The sequence below is a fragment of the Antechinus flavipes genome, chromosome 5 (assembly GCF_016432865.1).
Source record: "Antechinus flavipes isolate AdamAnt ecotype Samford, QLD, Australia chromosome 5, AdamAnt_v2, whole genome shotgun sequence".
Taxonomy (NCBI): Eukaryota; Metazoa; Chordata; class Mammalia; order Dasyuromorphia; family Dasyuridae; genus Antechinus; species Antechinus flavipes.
In genome coordinates this window covers 39,531,447-39,549,049 of record NC_067402.1, presented here as the reverse complement: position 1 = coordinate 39,549,049, position 17,603 = coordinate 39,531,447, and the positions used below count along the sequence as shown (strand labels likewise).

At 35.9% G+C, this 17,603-nt stretch overlaps 1 protein-coding gene across 1 annotated transcript; it reads left to right on the top strand.

Annotated features, from left to right (window-relative positions):
- Positions 1–5,916: 5,916 nt before the first annotated feature.
- On the top strand, positions 5,917–12,818 carry LOC127564643 (C-C chemokine receptor type 5-like). Its single transcript, XM_052001348.1, has 3 exons — positions 5,917–6,012; positions 6,981–7,058; positions 10,717–12,818. Exon 3 carries the CDS (start codon positions 10,728–10,730, stop codon positions 11,775–11,777), a length of 1,050 nt encoding a protein of 349 aa, XP_051857308.1. The 5' UTR covers positions 5,917–6,012; positions 6,981–7,058; positions 10,717–10,727; the 3' UTR covers positions 11,778–12,818.
- The last annotated feature ends 4,785 nt before the right edge of the window (positions 12,819–17,603 follow it).

Sequence of the window (17,603 nt, the reverse complement as noted above, 5' to 3'; positions counted from 1 at the left end):
CCACCTGTGCAATAGTCCATAAAACAATAAGCAGAAGAGAATAATAGTAAGGTAGTTATTTGTTCCAGGACCATTTCTACCTTAATTCCATCTAATGAATGAACAGAACAAGATAAAAAAATCATAATCATATTTACAGCAACAAGATTCAGAAAAAGAAACACAGAAGAAAAAAAGATAAGGAACAAATGGGATATTTTTGTTATTAAAAATTAGAGCTGAAAAGGTAATTTAGTTCAATCATTTTACAGCTATGGAAACCAACCCTCAGAAAGGTTATGGAACTTGCCTGATATAATATCCCTAGTAAATAGCAAAGGACTCTAAGTGTAATGTGCTCTCTACTATATTACATTATAATTTGGTTTAAAAAGTGTTATTAAATAAACAAACTATAAATAATAAATCAGAAAGGCAAAAAATATAATGAATAGAGTGCTAAACTGGGAGTCAGGTCTGGCTTGTAATTACAGCTCTGACAAACGCTAGCTGAGAGATCCTAGATGAGTCATTTAACTTTTATGTGCTAAGTCAATGGATGAGCTGCATCAAGTTGGAAGAGAGAATAAAAATTACCTAGTTTGATTCCTCTTGTATTAACTATCATTTACATTTTTCCCTTGGATTTTATTTTAAAGTACTTAATCTGAATATCTTTGTGGATAGCTACTCAATATAGTATTTTTTTAATCTGCAAAAACAAAACAAAAAAAAAAAAGCTTATTTGAATGTCTTTGTTGATGGTTACTCAGGATAGTACTTTGAAAATCTGCAAAAACAAAAGAAGAAAAGTTGGTTTCTTTCCCTTTCTACTGTTAGGTGGTTTACCCCTTTATTGGCTGACAGATATCAGCTCTTTATCTTTGGACAAAATCTTTAACTTTTTTTTCCAAAGTCAGAGATAATATTCTTTATCTCCTTTTTCATTTCCTTGTTTATTCTTGACTTGAAGACTGAGAGAGGACTTTGTGAGCCATTTTTGGAAAGTTTCCTTTCATTTGCTAAGACTGCACCAATGTGGCTGGAGAAATCTGATCTAATATAGAGAAGATGTGTTTTTTGGCAGAGACAGGGTTAAGGCACATGTGTATATGAGCATGAGTGTACAAGTGTCTCTGTTAGGGACAGTTGAATTATGTGTGTGGTAAGTATGTGTGTGTGTGTGTGTGTGTGTGTGTATGTGTGTGTGTGTGTGTGTGTCCAGGACAAAGCAACTAGAGCCCCAGAAAAGCTAAATTCAACCTTCTTGATGAATCAATTTTTCCTTTTCTTTTTTATGAATTGGCACAGGTATGGATCCCTTCAGAAGGACGATGGTCCAGTGGATTCTGTACTCCCATCTGGCAGAAATTAATTTTCAACAAGGAATGTTTAAAACCTAGAATTTACACTGAATTTTGTTAACTAGGTCAAAGAAAGCATGTGAACCCCCCAAAACTTACATATATCTACACCCCAGACTATTCTAAAAAGTAAGAATTTTGGTCCATTTGATTTTTAGGTGGCAAGAGTTTATTTTTACTGAAAGTAAATGTATCTTTACTTTTCTAAGAGAATCAGTGAAAAGGTTCAGCAACATGTAAGTCCATAAAGGTATCATTTTGGAAATTAGGCAAATCTGGGTTCAAATCTTGCTGCTGACACTTAGCTACTGTGAGCTCCCAAACAAGTCATTTAATCTCTTTTAAGCTTAGTTTCTTCATCTCTGAAGTGAGAACATTGGACCAAGTAGTTTGTCAAGTCACTTCCGTATCAAAACCATTATTCTATGCATGATTAGATGGCTCACTTACGTGACCCAATCTAGGCTACTTAAAGTGTACAACACTGGGATGGAGGTGGAGGATTCCAAGCCAAGATGGCAAAAAAGGCATCAACTTACTTGAGCTCTCCTCAAAGTCCCTTCAAACACTTTTAAATAATTCCATAAAATAATTTCTGGAGCAACAAAACCCACAAAAGGCCAGGGTGGAATAATTTTCCAGCCAAAGATCATTTGGAAGGTCAGCAAGAAAGCTCTGTTACAGTTGGGTAAGAATGGAGCACAATCCAATGCAAGCCATGCTAACACAGACCCAACCCCAGCAAATTTGTGTCATTGAATCAGCCATTGCAGTAGCAGCTTCCAGAGCTCTCAGCCCACGGACAATAAGGGGCTCAAACAACTAGTTACAAGATTACAAGGGTCTCTTTATTAACACTGACTCTGTTGCTTTGCCCAGATATGGGTCACAGTCCTAGGTGGCAATTCCAGGGCACATCAGGGTTTATAGCACAGTGGAGCAGTGACTCTTCTCAGAGTTCCAAGGCAGGAAAGAGGGCCTGTAGTCATTCACAGACCAGAAGAGTAATAAACACACCTCCCTTTTTCACATCACCTTGGAAAAATTGAAAACTTACAGGTCCTAGAAGAATCTTTGAAAACAGCTGCACAAAATCCCTGAAGCTTTCCATTCTGGAAGTGGAGCTCTACTTTTTAACAAAGAATTAAAAGTCAAGAAATAGGATAGGAAAGTAAGCAAGAATGAGAAAAAGATGTTACTTCAGTAACAAGAAAGATCAAAAAAAGTCCCCACATACAAAGCCTCCAGAAAAAATATGAATTGATCTCAAGCCACAAAATATGAATTGATCTCAAAAAGGATATTGAAAATCAAGTAAGAGAGGCAAAAGAAAAATTGAGAAGAGAAATGAGAGTATTGAAAGAAAAATTATGAAAACGAATAAATAGCTTGACAAAGAAAACATGAAAAAAAATTAAAGAAAATAACAACTTAAAAAACAGACTAAATCAAATGGTAAAAGGGCCAATGAGGAAAAGAATGCCTTAAGATAAGCAGAATTGGCCAAATATAAAAAGAGGCATGAAAATTCACTGAAGGAAAAAACTTCTTAAAAAATAGAATTCACCAAATGGAAGAGGGGGAGAATATAAAAGTTCCCTGGGAAAAAAATAATTTCTTAGAAATTAGAATTGAACAAATGAAAGTTAATTATTTTATGAAATATCAATAAGTAGGAAAATAAAACTAAAAGAATGAAAATAAAATACAAAGCAAAATAGCTCGTTGGAAAAACAACAATCTAGAAAATAGATGCAGGAGAAATAATTTTAAAATTACTGGATTACCTGAGAGTCATGGTTTAAAAAGAAGCCTAGACATCATCTGTCAAGAAATTATCAAGGAAAACTTCTCTGATACTCTAGTACCAGAGAATAAAATAGAAATCGAAAGAATCCACTGATCACCTCCTGAAAGAGATCCCAAAATGAAAACTTCCAGGTCAAGGATAAAATATTATAAGAAGCCAGAAAGAAACAATTCAAAAATCATGAAACCACAATCAGAATGACACAAGATTTAGCATTTTCTTCATTAAAAGTTTAGGGGGGTTGTAATATAATATTCCAGAAAGCAAAGGAGCATGGATTACAAGCAAGAATCACCTGTCCAGAAAAACTGAGTATAATTCTAGAGAGGAAAAGAATGTATATTCAATGAAATATAGAACTTTCAAATATTCTTGATGAAAGACCAAAGCTGAACAGAAAACTTGACTCTCAAATACAAGACTCAAGAGAAGTATAAAATGATAAACAAAAAAGGAAAATCATAAGGAACTTAATAAGATTTAACTATTCGCATTCCTATGTGGGAAGATGACACTTGTAACTCAAAAACTTTCTCATTATTAAGTAAATTAGAAGGAGCATGTCTCCATTCAGAGGGCACAAGAATAAGTTGAATACTAAGAGATGATATCTAAAAAGATAAAATTAAAGGGGGAGAAAGGAATGCACTGAGAGAAAGGAAAATAAAGAAGTAGAATGGGATATTTATCTCACTTAAAAAAAGACAAGTAAAAGCTTTTATAGTGGAGGGGAAGAAGAGGAGGTGAGAGGAATAAGTGAACCTTACTTTCAAAAGAATTCATTCAGAGAGGTAGTAACATACACATTCAATTGTGGATAGAAGTTTATCTTACACTATAGGAAAGCAGGAGGGGAAGGGGATAAGATAAAGGTGTAGGATATGATAGAAAGGAGGACATATTTGGGGAGAGAGTAGTAAAAAACAAAACACTTTTGAGGAGGAACAAGGCAAAAGAAAAGAATAAATAGGAACTGGGAAAATAGCAATAGTAATTATATAAAAAACTGAAGCAAGTTTCTTTGATAAAGGCCTCATTTCTCAAACACAGAACTACAAAATAAAAATGAGAGCCTTCCTCCAATTGACAAATGATCAAAAAATATGAACAGTTATCAGATGAAGTGATCAAAGCTACCTATAGTCATATGAACTCTGAGTCACTATTGAAGAAATGCAAATTTAAAAAATTCTGAGGTACTACCTCATTTCTATTAGATTGGCTAATAGGACAGAAAAGGAAAATGATAAATGGTGGTGGGAATTTAGGACAAATGAGACATTAATGTACTATTGGTGGAATTGTGAACTGAATTGTCCATTCTGTATGTATGGCCTTTGACCAAGCAGTATCATGACTAATTCTATATCCCAAAAGAGATTAAAAAAGAAACAAATAAAAAGGGAAAAGACCCATATTACCAAAAATATTTATAGCAGCTCTTTTCTGGTGGCAAGAAATTGAAAATGGAGGAGATGCCCATCAACTGGGTAATGGTTGAACAAATTGTGGTAAGTGATTATGTTATATTGTACTATAAGAAATGATGAGTGAGATATTCTCAGAAAAAATTTGGAAGGACTCACAAGAGCTGATGTAAAATGAGATGCACTGTGTACAAAGTAACAGCAATGTTGTAAGATGATCAGCTGTTCTCAGCAAAACAATGATCCAAGACACCTCTGAAGGACTTATGATGAAAAATGTTATCCATCCCCAAAGGAAGAATTTATGGGGTCTGACTACAAAAAGAAGCATGCTTTTTTACGTTCTTTATTTTTCTTGAGAGGTTTGGAGGTTTTTTTGGTCTATGTTTCCTTCAACAACATGACTATTAAGGAAATGTTTTGCATGACCACACATGTATAACCTATATGTAATTGCTTACCTTCCCAATGATGCGAGCAGGAGGGTGAAAAGGGAGGAAGGAAGAGAATTTAGAACTCAAAGTTTTAAAAAATGAATGTTTTTAAAAACTGTTTTTACATGGAACTGGGAAAAATGAAATGTTAAGTAAGTTTTAAAAAAATAAAAGTACCATACTCCCTTCTTCCCATCCCTGACTCTAGTTCTCTCTTACCATGGCATAATTTTCTGGACTATATTTCTTGGCAGAGAACAGGTTCTAGTTTGGTGAAAAGTCAATGAGTATCGAAAACATGGCTTATCTCAGTTTTGGAATTTTTAACTCTGCCACTGATAATCTGAAGTCTCACTTTTCTCTTTTTCTTTCTCCTGTCAGTCACTTTAAATCATCTATTAAGTGCCTAGTATGTGCCAGGTCATCTGTAAAGTAAGGTTGTTAATGACAACCTGCAAAGCTTGTGTTCTGATTCTTCCTTTGGGTTCATTAGCTAGGTAGTCTTTCTTTTTTAGGTTTATTTTGAGACAGGGTCTTCCTGTTTCACCCAATAGCAATTGAATTTTTACCATGAGTACATCACTGGGGTCATCGGTACCATTTGCTGCTATTGGGCAGGGGACATATGCTTGGTTATATCTGAGGAGGCTTCTAGATTTGTAAAATAATGAGAATTATGGAACACTGGGCCACATACCAGGGTGTGCCAAATTCATATCCAGGATTGTGAAACAAGATTTCAACAGATATATTCTATTTGAGTACTGGAACAAGGAGAACTATGGCACTTCAGTTTAGGGATTTGTGTGAGTATAGTGGGAGAGGTTTGGTCAATTCTATACTATGTATATGTGTTCAGTATATCCCCGCCCTCTTTTTTTTTTTTTCAGGAAATGTTATTTCCTATTTTTGCACAGCATGCTTTATCTACTGATTTTCACGGCAAGGTCTATGAGAAGGTTAAAACTTTTGTGCCTTCTGGAGAAAACTGTCTATTGGTAAGTTGTGGGGTTGTTCTTATTATTACTTTTTGTTATTTGCTACCATGACTTCTTTCTCTAAAAGGGAGTCAGGAGGAGGTTATTACAAGCATGCATCCCAAGATAAATGTATTGTACATTTACATTTGGGTAGCATTTAATTCTGAAAATAATCAGCAAGATAAGAGCAAAGGATTTTCCCCTGGACTAGATCTATCTCTAGATCATTTTGAGAGGTTGCAATGAATGGTAGGATTTTGAAACATCTGAAAGATTATCTAGTCCAATATCTTCATCTTTCAGATGAGGAAACTGAGCCCCAAAGAATGCACAGGTGATTCAAACCAGGTTCCTCTGATTATAAACCTAGACATCAAGAAAGGGGGAAATGTGAATCCCCCCCAGGATTTAAGTGAGACAGAAGAGATTTTTGCTGAAAAACTATTGAATTAAAATTTACCCCCAAATTAAGCAGAATTAACTTTTCTTCCTTCTATCTTTGCTCCATTCTCACACTATCCAGTTTCTTTTTCCTCTACCTCAGGGAAGGATGGAATGGCTTAAAATCATGTGCTAAAAATTTCCACTGTGGAAGACAATATTTTTCCCCTGCTAACTTTCTACATTTATAGTACAGGCACCTGAGTCACTATATCTCTCCTCCTATCAAGAATTCTTATTTAGTTATTGTCTGGACTAGATGGCTTCTGAAATCCAATGATTCATCTCCTGAGAGCCACTGTTGGGAAGTGAGTTTGTTTTCATTTAGGTGATAGCATTTAGACTCCATATGGCATTTGTATATATCTGCTTAGTCCAGTACAAGCTGCAATGAAAGCCCCATTTTGTGCAATAACTTGTTTCTTACATAATTTTCAATCAGGGATCTTAATTTCCATTGTGGAAGGTAATTGTTCATCTCTTGCTAAAATTTTTACATATATAATAATATAAGCAACTGGCTCATTATCTCTCTCCTCTTGCAGGATTCTTATTCGGGTGTGGACTGGACTAGATGGCTTCTGAAATCCAGTGATTCATATTCTGAGAGTCACTGTTCTGAGGTGAGAGTTTTTCTTTTCATTTAGGTGGTAGCATTTAGACTCCATATGGTATTTCTATAAATCTGCTTAATCCAGTGCAAACTGCAATGAAAGCCTCCTTTTATGCAATAACTTATTTCTTGCATAACTTTCAATCAGGGATGCTTAATCTGGTTCTGGGTCCCTAGATAAGTTTCAGGCAGTCATTGAATTTGGATGGAAAGATATTTTAATAACTGGATCTCAATGTGATTGCTTGCTTTGACAAACCTCTGTATTTCATTTTATGCATTTAAAAACATTCTGAGAAGGGATCCAAAGGCTTCCCTTGATTGTCCAAAGGATCTGTGCCACAAAAAAAGTATAAGAACCCTTATTTTCTATTATGGAATAGAGATAAAGTCTGGAGCTATAAATTCATTGGCCTTTGGAACTCCTGAAGAAAGAAATTCCTTTTATCAAAGCAGAGCTCACTTTCTAAAACCTTGAAAGTTTAAGTGACTTGCCCAGTGGCATACAATCAATATGCATCAGAGAAAGGATGTGAATTCAGGTCTTCTTGGTTCCAAGGTTGGATCTCTGTTTACCTCAACACTTTGCCTCTCTTCATGCTATGATTAATATAGAAATAACTTTTGACTGGACTTCGAGGGAGTCACAGTTCTCCCTCTGATTCAGGTAATTATTTCAGCTATTTATGCTAAAGGAACTGTCATGTAAAAAAAAGTCAGTCCACTTTTCTGTAGCTTCAGTTTCCTCATCTGTAAGATGAGCCAGACTGGACTCTGAAGTCCTCTCTACCTCTGAATTTATGATGCTCTGATGCTTTGACCTGAAGGCTTTTTAAGTATTAAAAATAATCTGCAGGACATATCTAACATATATAGGACTGCTTGCCATCTAGGGGAGGGGGTGGAGGGAGGGAGGGGAAAAATTGGAACAGAAACGAGTGCAAGGGATAATGTTGTAAAAAAAATTACTCTGGCATGGGTTCTGTCAATATAAAGTTATTATTAAATAAAATAATTTTTAAAAAAAAAGATCAAATATTAAAAAAAATAAAAATCTGCAGGAAATCCAGATTAAAGCTTGCACAGCTGGGGGGGAATGTTGGCTTGCTGTTGTTGTTATTGTTTAGTTGTGTCCAGATTCCATCTGGAGTTTTCTTGGCAAAGAAACTAAAATGATTTGCCATTTCCTTTTCCAGTTCATTTTACAAATGAGGAATCTGAGACAAATAGAATTAAGTGACTTAGCCAGGTTCACACGGTTACCAAATATCTGAGGTTGTATTTGAACTCAGGAGGATAAGTCTGCCTAACTCCAGGTCCAGTACTCTATCCACAGTACCACCTTGCTACCCCGATGGGAAATTAAAGACAATTAGTATCATATGTGATACCTGCAAGCTTTCTGAAAGCCTTAGCTTGACCTAAGTTAAAGTTTGCCTCTGATACACACTGTGTCTGATATACTGTAACTATGTGACTCTAGGCAAGCCACTTAAACTCTCAAAGTTTTAGAAAGTGAGCTCTGCATTGATGGAAGGAATCTCCTCATTCAGAAGTTCCCCAGGCCAATGAAATCATGGCTTCAATCATTATCTCTACAAGCTTTATGAGAGCCAGTGTGGCTTAATGGAAAGAGAACTGGCCTTGAGGTTGGAAGAGCTGCCTTTAATGCACACTAGTTGTATGAACTTGGGCAAGTCACTTAACTCTCCAGTGGCCAATTTCCTTCCTCTCCCCCCTCAAAAAAAAAAAAGTAATTAAAAAATGAGATGTTGATCTGTATCAGTGAAAGGCATTTTCTTATTGGGAGTACCTCCTTGATAAAGTTGGACTCTCCCCTCCCCCTCCAGAAAAAAAAAAGGCTTCACCTAATGCAAAACAAGAAGTACAATCCACTCCATTTAGTTGGTCCAGTCCATCTCTACTTACCTCTCCCACCCTGTGCCCACAAGAAGTTCTGCTATATCTATTGCATATAATTCTAAAGGGAAAGTGAAATTCTCCACCCACATAAAAAAATAAGAAACACTCCACTCTACTTGTGGTCTTGGTGGTCTTTTTTACCCCAAAGCCAAGGAAGAATGCCATAATAAAGGCAAAAGGCAAGGAATATGTTTTCATATTAGTCCCCCTAAGATACTTTTTAGACAGCCTGTGCCTCGGTTCACTCTTGACCCTTTGGCCATAATACAGTGGACAAACTCAGTTGTCTGATGCAATCAATATGTGCTCACAGACAAACCTATATAAAGGCAACAGACCAAGAGCCAAAATTGCCTGCAATAGGTAAGAATAGCTAGCAAATCCATATATTTTGCATGTTTGCCCTTATGTTCACTGAGATGAATATTTAATGTCTGGTTTTCTACCTTCAGCAGAAGTAGAGTTAGGAAGAGCTTTGGATATAATCTAGACTAATGTCCTCATTTTACAAATGAGTAAACTTTGCCTTGGTCTCAGACACTGACTAGCTGTGTGACCCTGGACAAGTCACTTAATCCTGTTTGTCTCAGTTTCCTCATCTGTAAAGTGAGCTGGAGAAAGAACTGGCAAATCTCTCCAGTGTCTTTGTTGAAAAAATCCCAAATGGGGTCATAAAGAACAAGACATGACTGAAATGAGTCAATAACAGCAAAACCAACAATTTTTGTCCCAGAAATAGGACATGCAGTTTGTGAATGGCAGATCTTGGGCTGAAGGCATATGCTCTGATTCCCCAACACAATGTTCTTTCTATTATGCCATGTAGATAAAAGAATTTGCTGAATCTGATTACCATGTCTGAAATTTAATATTAATGAAATCTGCCTATAGTCACAAGAGGGAATGGAGTGGAAGGACATTAAAAGAGCACATTCTAGATACATTGAGAGATAACTTTCTGAATGACACTGTGCTGAACTTAAAAGTTAAGCCTGAGTTTAAATCTGTCAAACTGACTTGCCATATCTGTGCAATGGGAACAAGTAAAAGCAACTTCCTCATGGGGTTGTTAAGTTGGACCAAATCTGATAACCTATATATACTGCTTTTTGAACCTTAAAACAAACTATAAATGCTAGACAGTTTATGAGAAGCATCACCCTCTTAAATAAAAAATAACACCATCAATGCTATCTTAAATATGAACTGATTCAGGTACAGTACCTGCAGTATAACAAACACTAAATGCTTATTGGTTAATTGATAGATAGACTCATAGACTACTTGAGAGGCAGCTCTAATGAGTTAGAGCTCTAATGAAAAGAGCAGTAAATTTGAAGTTAAATATATGCTTCAAAATTATTATACATGCATAACCTGTATCAGATTGTTTACTGTCTTGGGTACAAAGGGGAGGTAAATGATGGAGGAAGAAAAAAATTTGGAACTCAAAATCTTATAAAAATGAATGTTGAAACCTATTTTTACATATAATTGGAAAAATAAAATACAATTGAGAAAAAATTGCGAGTTAGGCAAGCTGGATTTAAACTAGACCTAAGCTACTATGTATTTAATATTAAGTAACTTAACCTATCTCGCCATAGATTCCTCATCTATAAAACAAGGGGGTCAGACTAGAAATCCTTCAAGGTTCTTGTTTGCTCTAAATTTATGGTCTTGTGATTTCTGGTGATACTGTATCGAAGGAACTGCAGGCACATTACTTTTTTCTTCATTCACAGGACAAACCAAGATGGACGACTTGACTACCTCCCCATTCTACTATGATTATAAAGCTCCCTGCCAAAACTTTGATGTGAAGTACACAGCGTCACGGCTCCTCCCCCCACTCTACTCCCTAGTGTTCATTTCTGGCTTTGTGGGCAATGCCCTAGTTTTTCTCATCTTGATAAGGTGTAAAAAACTGAAAAGCATGACTGACATCTATCTGCTCAATCTGGCCATCTCTGATTTACTTTTTATCATCACCCTCCCATTTTGGGCTCACTATGCTGCAGATCAGTGGATCTTTGGAGATGTCCTGTGTAAGCTGCTGACAGGATTCTATCAGATGGGGTTCTTTGGAGGAGTATTCTTCATCATCCTCCTGACCATCGATCGGTACCTGGCCATTGTCCATGCTGTGTTTGCCCTAAAAGCTAGAACAGTCACCTTTGGCATTTTGACAAGTGTCATCACCTGGGTGGTGGCTGGGTTTGCCTCTCTCCCAGCAATTATCTTCACCAAATCTCAGAAAGAAGGCATCCAGAACACCTGCAGCTATCATTTCCCACCAGATCAGTCTGTTATCTGGAAGAACTTTCAAACTTTAAAGATGAATCTTTTGGGGCTAGTGTTACCCCTCATTATTATGATCATCTGCTACTCAGGAATCATACAAACATTGCTGAGATGCCGAAATGAGAAGAAGAAACATAAGGCAGTGAGGTTAATCTTTGTGATTATGATTGTTTACTTTCTCTTCTGGGCCCCCTATAACATCGTGCTTCTCTTGAACACATTCCAAATTTTCTTTGGTCTGGACAATTGTGAGAGCTCCAAGAATCTGGACAGAGCCATGCAATTGACAGAAACACTTGGAATGACTCACTGCTGTATCAACCCAGTGATTTATGCCTTTGTTGGGGAAAAATTTAGGAGATATCTCTCTACTTTCTTCCGCAAATATATTGTCCGGAATTTCTGCAAACAATGCCCCATTTTCCATGGGGAGGCACTTGACAGAGTGAGCTCAACCTTTACCCCATCTACTGGGGAGCAAGAAGTCTCTGCTGGTTTGTAAAAAAAAAAAATTCTTTTCCCTAAAAATATTCTTTGGGGGATCCTACAAGTCTTGAAAGGAAGTGAAAATTTTAAAGATTCAAGAACAAAGAGCCCTAAAAATCAAGGAAACATAAGAATAATCAGATTTCAGGTACAAAACTGAACTTAATATTCCCACCTCTCAAGAAATACATCATCCCACAGTATCAGAAGACTCTTTGTGTATCAAATGATTTCTTCTAAGTTACAACAGAATGCTTTCTTGTATATATATATACTACATATATGCTACAGTTTTTGTGCTTAAAATGAAATATAAGACTGAGACCAAAATTTTTTTGGAATGTTAAGATTTTATGAAATAGGAATGGAAATTCCTTGAGTCCTAATTTTTTTTAAGCAAGGTAAGGAGATGGGCATAGGACAACATAGAAATGAGACAAGTGGACTGGTAAGGACTGATAAGGAGTGGAATAGCAATGTCTCCTGGGCCAAAATGCAGCTAGTCAGGTAAGAGGAAGACTGCTGATGACTTAAAAGTTCAGTGTAGAAATGGTCACATCATAGGCCAGGCCATGGTCACTGTCATTCTAAGCCTTAGAATATCTAATGCAAATCCCTTATTTCCCAGTGGAGAATACTAAGGCCCAGAGATGGGGAGAGAATGAGAAACTAGCTCTTTAACCCTAAAGACTGGACATGTTCAGAACAAGTTGGATAATTCAACTTCCCAGATGCAAAGTACTGGCTTATTCATGTTGTTTGTGTCCTTTTATATATTTGCTATCTACTCCATCAGATCATTCTGGATAAGAATGTAGACAATATCCTGGATAAGGAGCCTCCAGCTTTCATTTAAAGGGAACTTATTAAATGGCTATGCTCTTTTTTTTCCTAAAGCATCTTCAGGATATAACTTAGAAACTTGGTCAGCTCAGATGGCCAAAGCTGATATTTTTGTTGGTGCTGCTCAAAAAATAGACTCTTTGGTTTGCTTTCTAGAACTTCATTTTTTTTATCTAGATGTGACTTTATTTACAAAATAAAATTTTCCTAACAACACTGTCTGTCTTTCTAAAGGGGGTACAAGTGGCTTCAGGTTGGTACTGGAAACATAAGACCCTGAGGATGTATTTGAATAGGGTATCCCAAAAGTCTTAGTGTGGCTGTATATTGCTTTTGAAGTAATTTTACATAAGACATAGAGCTGTAAAGTGTCTTATTATCTGGAGATTATCCAAATGAACTCCTTCATCTTATAGATATGGGAACTGATGTCCAGACATATGAAGTCACTGAACTAATGTCAGAGAAATAACAATAATAGTTGATATTCATTATAGCATTTTAAATTTTTCATTAAAACCCCACAAACTTATGAAGCAGGAGCTATAAGAATTACCCCCATTTTCCAGATGAGAAAACCAAAGCTCATTGAGATCCAGGGCTTTGCCCATAATCACACAACTATCTAGTGTAAAAGTAGCAAGAGTAAAGATTCAAATCCATATTCTGTCTTTATCTCATCTGATCTTATTAACGACCCTATGAGATAGGTAGTCTAAGAATCACCCACGTTTTGCAAAAGAGGAAACTGAGTCATAGACTTGCCTATGGTCACTTGTCTGGTAAGTAGAACTAGAAACCATCCATGCAGTCAGCCTCCTCTTTAATTTTGTTTAGACTAACACAGAATACCTTCCTACATCAGCATCCTGTGAAACAATTATATCTCACAACTTAATTAACTGGGGCAATTTAAAGCCCCATTCCATACCAGAAGCATCTATGTGATGGACAGGAGATAAGACATACACAAAAGGATATAAACAATAATGTGTTTGGAAGGTCAAGTTTAATGAAGAAATCTGCCCCAAAACATTATTTTTTCCCTTCCAGATTAAGTATTCCTTAAGGGCAGTCAGATAATGTCAATCTTCTCTACTTTGTCAAAATAATAACAGCTATAATTTATCTCCAGAGCTCTTTAAGGTTTATAATGTACTTCACAGATATCTCACTTGATCCTCACCAGACCCTCAAAAACAGTTGCTATTATCATCTCCATTTTTACAGATAAGAAAATTAAAACAGAGAGTGATTAAAGTAATTTGCCCAGAGTCACACAGCTACTAAATATCTAAACTATATCTAAGCTCAAATCTTCCTCATTCCAGGTCCAGAGTTCTGTACATTATGACATCCTCTCAAACCTAGCCCACTATATGATTAAGAATTGGAAAAATCAGTTCTTTCTAAACTCCTGTTAGGGAATATTATTAGTAGAATATGAGAATGAAAGGACAATTTCAAACATAACACTGGAAAACATGTTTTCCTTTAACAGATATTTTATCAAATAGGTACTTTGCCATGTGACAACTAAAAACAAAACTGCTTTAATGAACTAAAATTACCATGCCCAACTCATGTAAAACTGAATAAGAAGTTTTCCTTTTTGTCCAAATGTGGACTTTATGGGCAAACATCACTCTGAAATAATGGGAGAAATAGGGAACTGATAATGAAACTTAACTCTCTTCAATCAGGAAACAGGTAGAGATGTCTAAGTACAGAATAGAGTATACCATGGATTGCCAAATATGTTGGTTTCATTTAGCTGTTTGTTTGGGGGGAGGGAAGGTTGCTGTTTTTATTTTTAAAAAAAAGATGGTTCAGCAGTGGAGAGGAACATATAGGAAATGATCATAGTCCCTTAAAAACAAAGGGACATCAATAAATACTTTAAAAGATAAGGGAGGGAGGAGGGAAAAATAAGTTGTGGAAAAACATATATGACTCATGAGACAATTTGTGAAAAAAAATTCAAGTCAATATTCAAGATGTCTTTTATAGTTCCTTCTACTCTCTCCTTGACCTTCTTTCTCTTTGCCTTGCTCAGAATTTTTTCTGAGTTAGTCTTTGGACTAGGGCATGAAATTCAATTTGAACACTACAAAATTAAAAACTCTTAAGTACATAAGCAAAGAGCTAAGATAAATTTTTCTTATACTAAAATCCAATGTACCGTGGGGGAAAGGACTCTGAATTTTGAATTAGAAGCTCTCAATTCATCTTGACTCCAGAAGACTGATGCCAAGAATATTTTCACTCACTTAGCATAGCTTAGTAGTTATGGGTATAAAATGTGGCATATATTGTGAGAGCAAGTTTCTGAGTCAGTTGGTTTTCCCTCACCATTTTTCCTTCTCTGTTGATGTTGCAATAGAAATTTCTACTGGTTAGAGAAGTAGGGAAGTGGAGAAAGAGGCAGTTATTAGGAAATGATTATAGTGTATTTAAAAAGCATCAAATACATACATATATGTGTAAATATATGTATGTAAATGTGTATATATACAGACATATGCCTATATAAATAAATATATACAATTACATACTTACACACACCCCGAAGAAAGAAGAAGAAGAAGAAGAAGAAGAAGAAGAAGAAGAAGAAGAAGAGAAGAAGAAGAAGAGAAGAAGAAGAAGAAGAGGAAGAAGAAGAAGAAGAAGAAGAAAAGAAGAAGAAGGAGGAGGAGAAAGAGGAGGAGGAGGAGGAGGAGAAGGAGGAGGAGGAGGAGGAGGAGGAGGAGGAGGAGGAGGAGGAGAAGGAGGAGAAGGAGGAGAAGGAGGAGAAGGAGGAGAAGAAGAAGATCTGGATTCTAGTACTGGATTAAATAACTTACCTATGATCTTGGGCAAATTACATCATTCTTGTCACTTTCTGCCCTCAGTTTCCTCAACTTAAAGATGAGGAAGATAATTATTTAAGTTATTTACCTTGAAGAATAATGTGAGAATCACATGAGATAATGAAGGGACAAATATTTTATTAAAATGTTAAGTGCTTTATAAATGGAAGTTCTTATATCATTATTATTCAAAGCTGATTTATCATTTATCATGAATTAGAATTGTGGATCATTGGTTGGGTGTTGGCAAGACTCAGATGAAACTTCCATTTGGAGTTCCTTATTTAATTACACAAATTTGGGGGATATTGAATCAAAATGTACTAAACAAAGCTTGGCACTCTCTTAACAAATTAGTTTCTCAGTTTTGATTATAATAAAAAATAAATTGTGTTCAAAAATATTTGAACTGTTCAATGGTATTACTATGTACTGTGAAATAGGACTCGCTCTCTTTTTATTATGCTATTCTGTTGAATGAACAAATGAATAAATGAATGAATGAATGTATATTATTGTGCTAATCTCCAGGCATACAAACATGAAAACAAAGACTAATTCCTGCTTTCAAGTATCCTGAAATGGGGAGACAGCATATATAGAAGTGGTGGACAAGGAGAAATATATTGGCTTTAAAAAGTTACAGGAGTGATTTGTAAGGCCATAGGGAATAGATTGATACATCCTTTCAAGTCACAATGAATGAACAAATGAATGAATAAAGCACTTATGAAGAATGAATTGTGAAGCACGTTCTGAGGATACAGGTAGAGACAGTCCCTCCTTTTTTGGAAGCTCACATTCTAATGAATGAGACAAGGAACAAGGAAGGCTTCAGCTGCAAGTCAGATGGAAAGGAAAGCAAAGCAGATGATCATAGCTCTTCCCTGATGTCATTTTCACTGATAAAATCATATCTGTTTTTTAAAAGTTGAAATATTGAGCAATTCTTACTGACAAGAACTTTCTTTATTGAGTCTTCAGTAGCTGTGGCTGTAAAATCTGGTGGTCAAGGTGGTGATAGTGGTTTGACCTGCCTTGAATCTGTTACCTCATGTCTCTCCCACAGGGTGCCAGCCAGGACTGTATTGATTTGATTCTAGTTTCAGAACTAGAAAGTTAGCAAGAGAAGAGATGGGGATCTATATAAATGTTGGAGGCACAAACAACTAGCAAAGAGCTGTCCAGGGAATAAAATGAAGCATGTCTGCAGCTAGACAGTTGGTAGCTCACACATGAGATACTTATCCACCAGAACTTTGGAGACCCAGGGTGAAAACTTTGAGATGAAGAGTGTAATCCTCTAGGACTCTGTCTCTGGTGTAGGGGATAACCATTTATTCAGTATTTACTATGTATTAGCATATGCTAGAGATTAAAAAAAAAAAAAGACCTTAGAATCTCTCCATCCTAACAATACCACTTATGTCAAAAGACAGAAGAATTGAAAAATAAGGATCTAATTTTTTCCAAATAATATTTGACTCCAAGTAAAATTTCAGTACATGAAACCTTTAATGTTACAGTGTAAATCAGGGATAGTTTCCATTTGTCTAGAGTCAGTCTGGAAAAATACCTCCATTTTTTTTGTGATATTGCCAGAATAGTATATTCCATTAGAATGGAAGTTCCTTGAGTAGAGGGACTATTTTTCTTTTCATTCATATATGGATCTCCAGCACGAAGCATAATGGCTGGCATATAGTAAGTACTGAATAAGTGTTTCTTGCCTCGCCTTCCTTTTGTCAGATTATGCTAAAAATCTAAAGTGATTTCTGCTAAACAAAACAAAACAAAACAAAACATCTAGATCCCATTTAGATCTAGACTGACAATAGAATGGGAATCTGTGCTGAGGTATAACTTGTTATCTACGTGCCTTTAAATGAGTGCATGAATATCACATTTCCATGCCTTAAGGAACACTTCAGAGCTCTGTGATTTTTGTTGCAATGGACACTCCCTCAATAGATAGATAGATAGATAGAGCTCAAAATGCTCTATGACTTAATAAACAACAGCTAGATTTATGTAGCATTTGAAGGTTGGCAGAGTACTATATAAATATCACTTCAGGAGGTAGACATATGGTGCAGGAAATAAAGCGCTGGTCTTGAAATCAGGAGGACCATAGTTTAAATCATACACTT

Coding starts and splice junctions, on each gene's coding strand:
- LOC127564643 (XM_052001348.1), top strand. CDS start 10,728: ATGGACGACTTGACTACCTCCCCATTCTACTATGATTATAAAGCTCCC.